Source organism: Dendropsophus ebraccatus, chromosome 5, assembly GCF_027789765.1.
Source record: "Dendropsophus ebraccatus isolate aDenEbr1 chromosome 5, aDenEbr1.pat, whole genome shotgun sequence".
NCBI lineage: Eukaryota > Metazoa > Chordata > Amphibia > Anura > Hylidae > Dendropsophus > Dendropsophus ebraccatus.
In genome coordinates this window covers 126088870-126104122 of record NC_091458.1, presented here as the reverse complement: position 1 = coordinate 126104122, position 15253 = coordinate 126088870, and the positions used below count along the sequence as shown (strand labels likewise).

The following is a 15253-nucleotide window of genomic DNA, read 5'->3' as shown; positions in this document are numbered from 1 at the left end:
CTCCTCCATCTTATGAATAGAATCACCACAGAGCAGGGCAGCACAGCCTGGAGGAGGGGAGTCTGGTTTTAGCTCTATGAGGTACACAGGAAGCTGCTGTAAATATATACAGTGAGTACACTTACTAATACTTTACACTAAAATTTTTACTATAAGGTGGCCTATTAAGGTACAGGAAGATTATAGATAAGTTTCATTGTATATTAGCCAGACTGAAGAGCCTCTACAAGCCATTTATTGTATTACACTAATAACCATAATTTTAATGGCTTCCATCTAATACATCATTTTTCTTGCAGTAACCATTGTAGGGCAGCTGACTGTTGAAGGTTTTTAAAGCTAGACCCTAGAAGCTTTATTCTAAGAATCTCATTGAACAAACAATACCTTATCCTTTATAGGGGACCAATCAGCCTGAATGTGCTGATACGGTTTCCAGATGCACAGTTTAGGTCTACTGTGCAGCTCCCCGAGGCTACCAGCCACATCTGCAATGGTAGATTTACAACGGGGGAAAAAGTAGTTTTATTCTGGCCTGCAAGGCCAGGAGAGGCAGCAACAAGTCATCTGGGCGGGGAGCTGGCTGTGATTAGTCACGGTTCTCTGCCTGTGAGCCCGCTCAACGGAGATGGTTAACAGGCAGAGAAGCACCCTCTCCTGGATGGAATAAAACTCCTTTTTCCCCCATGTAAGGGTGCGTTCAGACGTACAGGATCTGCAGCAGATTTGATGGCGCAAATTTGAATCTGCAGCAGATTTCATGGTCCAGATTGGATTTGCCTTGAATCTGCAACTTAAAATCTGCACCATCAAATCTGCTGCATATCCTGTACATGTGAACACACCCTAAGGTTACAAACCCACTTGGCGGGTCTGCAGCGAGTCTCCATGCTGCGTTTTTGCAGCGAGACTCGCTGCAGATCCCTGCCCTATGCTTTTAATGGCAGACAAACACGCAGCAGGGATGTACATCCCTGCTGCGAGTTTGTCTGCAGCCCACCCCATTAACCCCCCGGCCGCCGGAGCTGATACTTCACCTGATCCCGGCTCCGGCGGTTCCCGATGTCTTCAGCAAGCATGAGCGGGGACCAGGTGAAGTATATGCTCCAGCCAGCCGCCCGCAGCCCCGGCCGCCCGATCGCCCCCCCCGCAGCCCCGGCCGCCCAATCGCCCCCCCACAGCCCCGGCCGCCCGATCGCCCCCCCCGCAGCCCCGGCCGCCTGATCGCCCCCCCCGCAGCACCGATCGCACGCCCCCATGCAGCCCCGGCCGCTCGATCGGGGGGGCGTGCGATCGGTGCTGCGGGGGGGGGCGATCGGGCGGCCGGGGCTGCGGGGGGGCGATCGGGCGGCCGGGGCTGCGGGCGGCTGGCTGGAGCATATACTTCACCTGGTCCCCGCTCCGGCTTGCTGAAGACATCGGGAACCGCCGGAGCCGGGATCAGGTGAAGTATCAGCTCCGGCGGCCGGGGGGTTAATGGGGTGGGCTGCAGACAAACTCGCAGCAGGGATGTACATCCCTGCTGCGTGTTTGTTTGCCATTAAAAGTATAGGGCCGGGATCTGCAGCGAGTCTCGCTGCAAAAACGCAGCATGGAGACTCGCTGCAGACCCGCCAAGTGGGTTTGTAACCTAAAGCTACCCCTGCAGACGCAACTGGCAGCCTCGGGGAGCTGCACAGTAGATCTATATTGTGCAGCTGGGAGCCAAATCGGCGCAGTTATGCTAATTGGTTCTCTTTTTAAGGTCTATTTTTCTTTGCCCTCACACAATTCTGTGCACTCGTAGTTTCAGATATTCTCCTATTTGATCAGGAATTATAACACTGTTCGTCCTGATCCTCCGGATTTGTTAGCAGAATGTCAATGAGTGGCAGCAGGACAGAGATCAAAAACTTTACTTAACAAAATCTCTGTAGAAAGCTAGGTGATGGTCCCTACAGGCACTGTAATGGATGTCATTAATTGTAGTCAAACAGCATCTGTTACATGGGCAGAAGAAGAAGATTACAAGAAATGTGTAATGATCATGTTATAAAAGAAAAAAAAAACTATTCCTATAAAAATACTAAAGTATTTTTAGCATTTTGTTTTTTTTTATTTAGTTTTTTTTAAACTCTGTTTCCTTTAGGCATCATGCATCCAGCTTTTGCCCAACATGTCTGTATGTGTTGGCATCCCTTTATTTTTGTTGTACTGTATATAAAAGTGTAGTGTGCTGCTCTATCCTACAACGATGACTCTAGTACATTAAAATATACCCATTCTGACTGTAACAAGTGAGTCCCACACACCAAGCTGCCATGCACTGTGTTCTGCCCCTTTCTAAAGTACATAACCTGTTTTCAGTATGACAAGAATAATTGATATGGCTGATGATGGGGTTCCATGTCATTGGGGCACGCCACTAGACATGATTGATAGATCCGTCCCTTTGTGCTTACAGGGTGGAATCACTCAATCAGGGTATGCCACCATGTCTCAAAACTTTGTTATAACAATGATTCTTCTGAAAAGACAAATCTATAAACAGTGAATGTGACATATACAGTGATTGTGTGATAAGGGTGCCTGTCCCTTTATAAGGCTGCCTGTAGTTCGGGCAGTATGAAACTCATGACAGGTCTCATTAGTCTCAGAAATCTATTCTAGCTAAAAGTTCATAATAGATGCCACAGCCCCTTCACACCTTGCCATGCCCCTTTGTCTGCTCATCAAGCAATCAAAAAAGTTTGTGCAAGTCAGCTGATTTGCACAAAAATTTGCAAATTTGTGCCATACTACACCAGGGGTGGGAATGGAAAGCGCCTCCCCCCCCCCCCCCCCACACACACACACTTCCTACTTTAAAAACTGTTCCCTTGCTGACCGATATATATTACTCTTGAGAGGTGCAATTGTACTAAGATTATACACGTGTACAAAATGTGTACATTTTCTCCAAAGACAAAAGTGAAAAAGAGAAGAAAACACTAAAGAAATGCAAATTGTTTGATCTACCTTTCCTGTCACTGTCAATCACGTGAATAGGAAAATAAACATATGCTTTTTTTGTTCTTCTGCTATAACATTTTGAGGGTGATGTATCAACAAGGAGTACAAACAGCTTGTTTAGACACGTGGATCAATTTAGCGCTTTGATTTGTGAGGGATAGACTCCTACATTTTTCTTGCACTGTAAGATTATGATGTTCAGCTGCTGCTCATGCAGAAAACTTAAAAAGAAAGGGGGGGAAAAATGAATACTATTTATCCCTACTTCTAGAGCAAAGCAATGATTCGGATTGGGGAGGGTGCCAGTCTACATATCTCATGCACACAGGTTGGGTGCATAGACATTGGTTGAGATATTTCCTGCCAGGAGGAGCTTTACAGTTTTTTTGGAGAGTACAGTGCCTCAATGAGGCATCTGCCATGTACAGCATACCTATGAGCCTGTTTAAAAGACCTAAAGTACATTCACTTGACTGATTTTTAGGTCCATGATGGCACATTTCAAGTGATCAAGTGATTTGGACAAAAATAAAGCTCACAATGGTGCTCTAATAACTCTGTGGGACTGAGCGTTGCATCCTAAGGCTAGGTTTACATCATGTTTTCAGTCCCACATCGGGCTATACGTCGGACTCTATTTTAAAAAATAAGATGCTGAAGTAAGCCCGACTTGCAGCCTGGTGCAGGACAGCCCCATTGCCTTGAACAGGGGAGAACGTAGTCATTTTATGACTGTTCTGTTGATTTACCTAGTGTCGTCGTCTTTTGTGCAGGACTCAAAATGTTCTGCCTACTCAAGTCAATGGGGGCCATTGGCCCTACGTCGGGCATCTGTTTCTCATAGATTCCCAGCGTACAGCCCGATGTGGGACCAAAAATTAGGAAAATTCTCAGAAGGGCTCTGTTGTTGCATTCCATAGGACTGATGGTGTATGATTAGAGATGAACGAATCGGGTCCATCCGAACCCGAACGTTCGGTATTTGATTAGCGGGGGCTGCTGAAGTTGGATAAAGCTCTAAGATTGTCTGGAAAACATGGAGACAGCCAATGACTATATCCATGTTTTCCACATAGCCTTAGGGCTTTATCCAACTTCAGCAGCCACCGCTAATCAAATGCCGAAAGTTAAGGTTCGGATGGACTTGAGCATGCTCGAGGTTCGCTCATCTCTATGTATGATAGATCTGTACTAGAAATTAGTCAATTCAACAAACATTGATTATTTTTTCAGATGGTATTAGAACAGTATAATACTCATGTTCATAATTTATACCAATTTTTCAGTAACTAATAAAACATATTACACACAATGTTTAAGGGTACAAACACACACAGCAGATACTCAGCAGATACGCAGCAGATTTGATACTGTGTTCAGTTATTTAGATCTAATCTGCTGCGTATCTGCTGCGTATCGCAGCAGTAAATACGCAGCGTATAAGCCGTGTGTGTTTGTACCCTAAAAGGAGATTCACAAAGACATATAGACATTTGTATCACAAGACATTGTTTGGATGCTAGATTCCCTCATACGGATTTCACTGCAGAGTTGAACGCTTATACAACAACCCCACTGGGTGCTGAAGAGAATGAAAAAGCACATGACATTTCATTAACCGAGCTGTCCAAAGCTTGACCGCTGTAAATTGTGTTTCTGTTTCTATAGTTAAAAGTACACTAGGACGCTGTTCCATTCTATCGCTAGGGATGCATTTACCCTCAATGGCACCAAGTGTGTCCCATTTACATAAGCTGTAAACTATGCCTCCACTGCAAGCTTTCTCGTATTCATCCAGTATGCCCACCTGACTACAGTTATTCATCCATCCCCACAATTTATTGCCTTTACTATGTAAATTATAAACAGCCTTGCGAACAATGTCAGCGTTGTAGCAAAATAAATTCGAAAATGCTAATAAATAACATTCCCAATATGCTGGTGTCATGACTCTACGTGTGACATCTAAAACCCCAGGGCGATATCAAATAAAAAGATCAACTTTAAACCGAATAAAGTGAAGCCATAAAAAAAAAAAAAAAAAAGAACACACAAACAAGATTATACCCGGCTCACTGACGTGTTTGACTATATTTTACTTATATTTACTAAGTAAGCAATAAACTGTCAAAGGTGATACGGAAACATGACACGAGCGAAAAGCATTGGGAGCCTTTGAAGGTAGGCATTGCTATGCATGAAGTCTGGTCCTTCCCTGCCAGCAACTGCATTAACTGAATAACTTAAGAGAATCAGAGGAAAAATCTCCTAGTTCCTCTCCCCAGCATGTAGCATCATCAGCTTCTTGCATCTAATCATGAGAAGCAGTGGCTAAGAACTGCACCAATGTAGCGTGCGACTCTCTAATTACCAAAATCCAACAACGTTCTGGGTACAGTCACCACACTACAAGATCTTTCCATGTAAAAGCTTTTAGCGACGCACATTCAAAGCAAAAGGCAGGTTATTTAGAAAGCACAATTCAACCTGATTCAGCCTGTAAATCACGGGCAGCAATTATTTTTTTTAAAGGCTCTGTATAAAATACTGTCAACATGCTGTTAAAGGGATTGGAGAGGATTGGAACAACATTGCTATTTTCTTCTAAAAACACAGTACAGGATCCGCAGCGTATTTCACAGCGAAATCTGCTGCAATCCTGTGTCCTGCCATTCTGTATGGGTTTACATATTGGCGGCAGATTTTTCCTTTCACTGTGAGTATGTAAAGCCCATCCTCTTAATTTACCGCTTCCTGGTTAATACATTGTCCGTCTGCGCCCCGGCCTGCTTCTGTGGCTCCCTGACGTCTTGCTCAGTCAATCAGTGGCTGCGGACGGACAGCTGGCTCCTAGTGTGACGAAACCATCTCCCTTCTGTGACCCGTCTCCATTGATTCTAATGGAGATGTGTCACATAGTGGAGGGGAGGTGGGGCCGCCTCCAGTGCTTTATGCCAGTGCTCAGGGATAGACCAGCGCCGTGCATGGAAACCGGGCGGCATCCCCGCACCGGCACCAATCCATTCAAGTAAAAACCCAAAGCAATGTACCTGATGGTACATTTGCTTTAAAGGGAATCTTTCAGCACCTGGACCCTACCACTGGGTGTGGCGGGATGCTGTAGCTGGCCTTGTGAGCATGGTACCTTTTGGTAATTTGTCCGTGGAGTAGATTGTGCAATTTCAGGTCTCCTTCTGTAATAAAGAGTCAAAGCGGAGTTTTGATTCAGTGTTTGTGCCAAACGCTCTGGCACACCTCACCCCTCCTTCCTCCTCCCTCTTCTTCAGGAATAATCAATGCTGCCCGGCCTCCTTCTACCTCAGCTGTCATTTAGTGTCTCTGATTGCAGATCAGTCCTCTGTTGGCTGATACTGACTAACAGCTGAGCGTGCCGAAAGTCGGGCAGCATTGATTATTCATAAATTTAAGGGACGGGGAAGGAGTGGTGAGGGGGCCAGGGTGTGACACGCACAACTCCTATTTGACTCTTCATTTCATTAGAAGACTTGAGATTGTGCATATTCGACTGCACTTACAAATTACCAAACGGTACCATGCTCACAAGGGGACTGCCACCTACAGCACACTGTCGGCACCGGGGTTAGGGCCCAGGAGCTGAAAGATTACCCTTAACATAACTTTGGAATTACTTACTATTGCTTACTTTTTGTAAACACAGTTTTTTGTATGCAACTCCTGGTGTCATGTGATCTACGGTATCCCACTTATAGGAAGGAATGTAACAAACCTGTATATTTTCTAATGAAAGAATGGGAACAGTGAAGATTACATACACTCAAGACACACATACACTCACATAGTGTTTCATTATGCGGCCTATAGTGCTAAACACTAGACAATGACTTTTTTGCATGGATATTTTTTTTCCTGGAAAACTGCAGTTAATAAATATTTAAATGCAAACACATATTTCTTGCGACCTACACATTTTCTGTTTATGGACAGCAAATAAAAATAGGGGCTTGGGGCATGAAATTGAGCTTCGACATTGAAAAATTGTTTATAAACGAGCCAGAGCCTTACACAGCATAATCTCATTTTCCAATGAGATACGCTATGCAAGGCGAGGTTACAAATGAGACCAAAAAAAGAACATTGGTTTTCAAGTAGACATTGGAAAACTGTAAATAATTATTAGACAATCTCAGAGGGTAACACAGTGAGGGGGTGTTCTGTAACCTCCAGGGACCTATGTTTCTAATAGACATTAACTAGTGAGGGTTGGTATATTGATAAATAGTTAACACTTCCATAGCTGGATACAGTTTGTATATACAGTGATGCCTTGGATTACGAGCATAATTCGTTCCCGGGACCGTGCTTCTAATCCAAATCCGCTCTTAAACCAAAGCAAATTTCCCCGTAAGAAATCACTGATATGCGGACAAGTGGTTCCACACCCCAATAATAACAATTTTTTTTTATTCTGAAAAATATGTAGAAGTAGAACAGATGAAGCAAACAATGAGAAACAGCTGAATGTCATATTATAAGTTACTGTACAGTATAGCAATCAGCACAAGGGCTGACAGAGACTGCAGGGAGCAGGAAGGAATGAGCAGGGCAGATGTGGGCACATGCAGCACTCTCTGCCTGGGGAGAGCGGGGTTACAGCTATGAAGAGATTACCTCCACAGTCCTGTCCCCTGATGCAAGCCACAGCCTGAAGTGGATCTGCTATGATTTGGAAGGTGAGGGAGACTTCATGGGTCAGAGTACAGTGCTGTAGACCACGCTATGCAGACCATGTCCCACTCCCACTCCCCCTTCCACCCAGTACAAGGAGCTCTTAAACCAAAGCAATGCTCTTAAACCAAGGTACCACTGTACATTATACTTGTTTCACTTACAGGATCCCTCATCACAGAGCTATGAGCATCCTGGCATGTTTCCTTTAAGGGGTGTGTGTGTGTGTGCATTCCTGTCAAGCCAAGCTTTTTGACAAGTGGTAAATTTGTAACATCTAGTAGAGTGCATATTTATGACTCCAGAAGATAAAATGACGCCATTCTTTACCAGCACTAAAGGTCTCAAGAGGAAGAAAACTGAAACAACTTTTAACATTTCAAAGATGGGAGACTGTCCCTTGTTAGGTTTAATGTGACGTAAAGTATTAAACGGCCCCATGAGCAGGCAAAGCGAGTGCCGATCTGCTAGATGATTGTGTGGCAAGGGCTGCACAGTCATCGTTAGCGATATGGGACGGCACCGCAGCAGGGCTGTCACTGCAGAGACAGGTTCTGCGGCAACAGCCATCAATGAGGGATGCAGAAACACAGCAGGAGGGCATGGGGGTCACGTGGTGAGGTAAGTTTAATCTTTATTACGTTCTGTCATCCGTCGGCCATGCATCAGGTATTACATGGAGAGATTTGTGGTCAGATGATTTTTAAACATGTTGAAAGGTAACAATCAGCCTATGGGCGAACAATTTCTCCCTCCCCAGCTAATTGTTGTCATCAATACATGAAGCTTTATTTGCTCAATTACAAAATAATCGTTTCATGTATTTACGTTCAGAATATGCTTCAAACGTGGCTGAAACCACGACCCCATTTTTCACCCATTATCAAGCGATGTTGCCAAAATTTCTAGCCACATTGTGTGGCTATTGGGTAAGAAAAGAGGGCATGGTTTTGTCCACATTCATAATGCATCTCAAATACTTATGTGGAAAAACAACAGAAGGTAAGAAAAGAGCTGTTTCAGATTCATTTTATACCATGGCATGGCATTTTATACCAGCGCATTACGCAAATTTAACTCCCTATAACTATAATTTTTTTCCTTCCCAATTGAATTACTAGTATGGTACGTGAGGATTGTGTTAGCAATGTATTGTGAAACTTACTCTCACCTTCCAATTGCTGGGCCATTTGTGCAGCTCTTTACTACATCACCGTCACCCGCATATCCCCCATTACATGAGTATATGAATGAGAACCACTTTGTGGCTGGCTTAACTACGTGGATAGACCAGGACATGACCGAGAGGTAATGACCAGAACATGATTTATTCATTATCCTTTTATCTGTTGATGCATATACCATATTATTGATCTAATGGTCTAATGTAACTAAAATTTGCTTTTTTGGTCTAATGTAGGACTTGAATCCTGTACTGAGACAGGTGCAGCCCCTGTAATTCCTCCCCTTATTATCATACATCTACTAGAGAAATGACTTGTTCCCAAAACCATAACGTTATTATTCTAGTGATTGTACATTACACAAGTTCCCTGAGGAACCCATGTATGATTAGATGGGGGAAACACAGTGGAACAAAAGGAAGCAGATTAAATAGCACATTTTTCTTTCATTCTGGTTGCTGTATAGAGATGAGCGCAACTCAACCATGGCTGTATTCATGTTTTCCTGGACTCCCTAGGGCTGCATCCAACTTCTTCAGCATATTCAAATGCCGAACTATAGGACTTGAGCATGTGCGAGTAGCGCTCATCTCTTTTTCTGTATTTTTTAGAAGAAGGACATCATTTAGATTGGCGGTCGTCCTTATCATACCGTTAGCTTTAGTTAGGAAGGGTAAACAGGGTGGGGTGGGGTCAAGTAGACTGAGGTCATCCTTAGCCCCTTTACAGTTGTTTACTTCTTAGGTTGTGACCATACCTCTTAATGCCATATTATGATTGATTATAGATAAACCGTAATCATCTAACATGGTTGGTATTGTATATCTAAGGAGATTGTTTAGCAAATAATTAAAAGTTTTGTTTTAACCAGGCTATTGGGTCTGTACTTATAGTTTTTGTTTTCAGTTAAATTTTACTAATTTGTACATAGGCCACAGGTAACGACTTTTTTTTTTTTTTTTGCTGTAGTGATGTATTAACATACAAACAGGAACTCCTTATAACTAACTCTCAAAGTGCATAGATAAAGAGTACTGGATCAGTGCTTATTGTACAGGATACAATTTAATCCAGTCGATGAATAATTATCTCTTAATACAGTGCTCTCCAACTGGTCATACTACGTCATTGTCATGTCAAATATCGCCTCATTTTAATAAAAGACTACAGTTTCAAACACTCATTGGGTGTTATAATTTAAAAAAAAAGATATGATTTATATAATATATATTCCAAGCATATAAATATTCGAAAATATATTGCATTCTGAAGTCAGAGCTCGGCAAAGATAAACAGATAAGAGTCTAACATGGGTGCTGCCCACTTCTCCATGCAGTAGGACCACCTGAGGGGGTTACATATTAGTTAATTCATAAAAACATCTGCTTTGTCTTAAAAAAGATCTGCTGTGCTGCTGCGGATTTTGAAGTTTGACCCCCCTTGGGGCCCGGAAGTAACTTTTCTTAGTCTGATTTTAGACTCTATGGGGGAGATTTATCAAATATGGAGTAAAGTGAACTGGCTCAGTTGCCCCTAGCAACCAGATTCCACTTTTCTTTCCTCACAGACTCTTTGGAAAATGAAAGGTGGAATCTGATTGGTTGCTAGGGGCAACTGAGCCAGTTTCACTTTACACCATGTATGATAAATCTCCCCCTATGTCTATACTGGAATTGATAGTGATGGTTCATTGTCTGATGGCCACTAGGAATGCCAGTGCGAAATTGTGGAAGACCACTGCCCCACCCACTGAGGCAGTGATTGACGCTTTAGTATCTCATAACCATAACATGGAGAAGCTGTTGGCCCAATGGTTGAATAATTACTATTCTCATGTTCATAAGTGGTAGTTGTGGGTTACATATAGGACTGTGTCCTCTATCTCCTCGACTACTTGGCCTATTTTCTACGCATTTATGGTGGAACATGTATGTTACACTTGTGACTTTCTATATTGTACATATGTTGTCCATTATTCTCTGCTATTTTTGCTGTTGTTACCTGGCGTGTTGTGTCAAGCTATTGTGTTTCTTTGGTAAAATGTCAAAACTTAAATAAAGTGTAATAAAAGTAAAAAGATCTGCAGCGGCTGAGCTGTACTTCATAGGGAATAATGTACCATATACTATAAATGATAAAGATTATAAAGAGTCACTGAGTTTCATAACCTGAATGCAATTGACCTTTAGTCTTGTGCTTTAATAAGGTTCCGGAGATCACTGGTGACTGATGTTTCTATAATGTACCCTTAGGGGCACATTATCCATTATATCGTGTTATGTATCTTACATTGGGTTTACAATAAGCCATTGTTTTTTTCCTATAAAACATGAAACTACGTCTGTATAAATAGCAATGGAAAATGAGTTTCCAGTTACCTCAAGAACAGAGAGAAGACATTACTGGGGTTTTTTTTTTTGTTTTTTTTTTACTGGAGTTTCACCAGTCCATAAGGCTTTACCTGGCAAGTATCTTACAATTTGTCCCTTGAATCCAATAGAATATAAAATAAGCATAAAAGAAAGCAGACGTCGCCAAACCAGAGCCTGGCTCAGCCAGAGAAAAGCTTGTGTAACATATGATGACTTCTCTCCAAGCTGCCACCCCAGGTTGCCACCTCTCAGTTTGAGAAGCAATGATCTAGATAATAGTTAGAATAGTAAAACCAATGAACCTTATATTTATCATTGGAACGTGGTCAGAGATATAGCAATGACATTTGATCTAACAATGTGTAACCAGCATACTTTTTCACATCTTACAATGCATTGTTCAGTAAAGCGTTATCGCTGTCATGATATTGGTGATGTTGATGATGTCGAAAACTGGACATACCGATAGAGGGGAATCCTGTAAACATAAAATGTAAGAGCGGGCACAATTCCCATGTGACATGTACAAAGTCGCAGACGGCGTATTGGGAAACATATTAAATTGGAGCCACTTGGTAACCACTAAAATCCATTAGAGCAGAGGCTCATAAAGTAAAGCTATATATGTATATTAAAGTATGTCTCATAGATATGGGCATGGTCTGGCTATGAATATATTCTGTGTTCTATGGCGACCATAAAGGTTTATAGGGCCTTACTGTACCTCCAGTTTCCCACAGAGGCAAATTGAGGTTTTGACTGTGTAATTTTCCATTATATGCTTATAGGTGAAAATATCTCGGCTATATGGAATCACTATACAGCAACACAACAGTCCCCAGTATAGAGACATAGGGACAGGTGCCATCATACAAGCTTCACTCAGATGGTTCTTTCATGGTGACAAAACAGTGTAACTTAAACCACATTATAAACTATAATCCATCATTTCTGCTGTGTGTTATGGTGTATTATGCATTTCACAGCGATCTGACACGTTTCTCATGTAAGTGGAAAAAATATTAATAGACATATGACGCAACCTTATTTACTGTTGTACAATATATAGCTAATAGGAATAAATTATCTACAACATAACATTTGATAAGCAAGGAAACAGTTCCTGCGTGCTCCCTATTGACAAAAGATATTATTGCAGAGAAGGCAAAGCAGATTCTTCACTTAATAGATTACAACACTGTAGGTCTCGGCTATTGTCACAATAAATGCTGTAAACATAAACTGACATTGACTTAGTAAAGACAGCAAAACTCGCAAGAGCAGCTTATACCGGACAAGAAATTCAATTGTCAACTTAAAAGACTTCCATGTATTATTAACAGCAAGATCTAACAAAGAGAATCCGTATCATGATACGGTCATTGAGACGTGTGACTTCTCCATCCGTAGTACTGTAAACACTGGCACGGATAACCATGTCCATGAGCTCCACCACGTTCCCATGCCATGTGTTGCATTGCTGAGCTGATCTCAAAGTGTTCTCTGTGAACTGCAGGTAGCCATACTCTGTCCAGTCATCTCAAGGAGGGATGGGGTAAATAACAAACTCAGCTCTGCTTCATCTCACTTCCTGCCATTATTCTGCACTTGGACATAATATCAATAATATTGCCATAAACCTGGCAGGATTGGCTGTGATGGAGGAATGTATAAGGAACAGATGTAGACCCATTCAATTAGTGTATTGAGGGTCGTGTATCTATTCTGTCACTTTTACAAACTGGAAAATAGTTTAAAACTACTGAGGGTCTGCGAGCGATATTCCACAATGGACACATAGGACATATAAGCCTGTTGTCCTTATACCACAGATAAAGAAATAATGCATCACTTTGATGAATCTGTAACATTACACAAGGCTTCCTATACCTTCCCATAGAGAAATGTTGCAGTAGTATACCAGAAATGTACACGTTATGTTCACAAATATGGTGCATACTCCAAGCATTGATATTTCCACCATGTACAAACCATAACCAGTGATTGGACATGGGACATGCAGTGTGTATAAAAATGCAGCAGTGATGGGGAACATAGTACAGGGATGCTGATCCTGCATATCACAGATCAACAACTGGAGCAAACTGTGGGAATGCAGCTGCTCATTCCAGCAATGGTAAAGACAACCTTATTCTAAAAAGCCAGAGCTCGGATGCCGCCGTCGGGTTGGCCTTTCATTGCACTTTCTGTTTTATCAGCAAAAAATCCCAAGTGATCATGTCTTTGCTCCTTATTACATACAGTAGAGACGCCTTTTCTCCAGGGAGTCAATATCCTACCTCGACAAGTCTCTGATTTTGGTGACGTGCAAGGACTACATTACCATGTTCAGAAATCAATTACGTTTTCCAAAGAGCCGGATGATATACAACAAACAGTCCTTGGTCTGTCTAGACTCTAGAAACCTTCTCGATGCCACCGAATGACATATACAGTACATACACATCCATCGACAATGAATAAATGCATAAAAAGACACAAATCCAGATCTGCAGAGAGCACACACAGAAAAGTCATATACTGTATTTGTTCAGAACTGGGCAGCTCCATCAACCTGTCCATAGTCTTTGACAGGACTTAGTTATTGCTTGCAGACAATGCCATGCCCACTTGTCTTTCTCTAGCCAACCTTATTGCTTTCAGGAGTTCAGTACAAATGGGTTTTTTTATTGGTAAAAATGAATACATTTTATAATTCTGCATCCATCCAACTGTTGGCCCTACCCTTCCAGCTGTATGGCATTTTGCATTTCAATCATGCAACAAATGGACCTTGTAATCACATTAACTCTTTACTCTTCCATTAGTATGCAATGCTACACATGCCCCACTCCTTTAAATAACATTAGCAGGCAATGGGGATGTGAACAGACAAAGCCCAACAGTGCACGAATCCCTAGGTTGAGTCCTATCTACTGACTCTCTGTTGAATGAACATTTTACATCTTTCACATGATCCCCCATGTACGCTTTCATTCATCTATAAGCGTTAATGCATGCAAGAGTTAATTTCAACGCACAAGGGGGCTACGATTACAGGAAGGGTGACATGTAGGTGGCATCTCATATCCCACTTCATTTTCTCTGCCATAGCATGTTACCCCCCTGCCAGAAAGACCAGATTAGGAGAAGATGCCTTAGTGGCTATAAGGACATCTTCCATCTTAGCACATAACACCGAAGCCCACCAGCTTCTCTAAAACATTGACCACACCATCTGCAACACAGATCAATGTAAAGGCTGATACTCCCAGCCAGGGGATGCTCAGGAAGCACACAGTTCACCAGTACCATGTAATACAGTTCACTATATGATCATTAAACTTGAGCATCACTAAGGGAGCAGGCAAAGCACAGGCAACATGTGCAATCATTCAAGAACTTTCTGCATTGACGAAAAAGATCCTATGTTCTAGAAGAATCCTCAGTTAACATATGATTCTGCTACCCTTGGGTACAGTCCCATGCCATGCATCTGCTTGTGAATCCTGTCATTGCTAGATGTCACTCACCCTTGGCAGTGATGAGAATCAGAAGGCAGTAGTAGATATAGCAGTTGTTATAGTGGCTCTGGTAGTGAGTGAAGCTCCACAACAGCCCTGGACGTCTTCTCCTAGCAGTCATAGTGAGGATCTGGCACCTCGGTCTAGGGAGCCACTGTGCTGTTCTTCTCCTATATACTGTTATTCAGCTGTTCACATTGTTGCTATGAGTTCTGCATTCATTTGTGTTGTCATGCTACGCTGCCATCTACTGGCCAGAATTTGGACGCTGCTCGCTCTTGTTCTTTTCAATTAAGTTTTTTCTTCTTTTTTCCTTTTTTTAAAAAAGAATTTAGCATTTTCAACAGTAACCTCAACGTCAAAAAAGGCGCTTCTAAAGACTGAGGCAGAACACATAGCGGAATGAAGATACGAAAACAAAAAAGGAGTGTATATGGGTATCTTTGGCATAGTGAATCTGCAAAGGAAGGCTGAG

The 15253-nt window shown here is 42.3% G+C and overlaps 1 protein-coding gene across 1 annotated transcript in view; it reads right to left on the bottom strand.

Annotated features, from left to right (window-relative positions):
• Positions 1-14914, bottom strand: part of TMEM132E (transmembrane protein 132E) — a 331457-nt gene extending 316543 nt beyond the window's left edge. Inside the window, exon 1 of the mRNA XM_069971195.1 lies at positions 14788-14914. Within this exon, the coding sequence (XP_069827296.1) occupies positions 14788-14899 (112 nt within the window). The 5' untranslated portion in view covers positions 14900-14914. The remainder of the gene's footprint in view (positions 1-14787) is intronic.
• Positions 14915-15253: the final 339 nt, after the last annotated feature.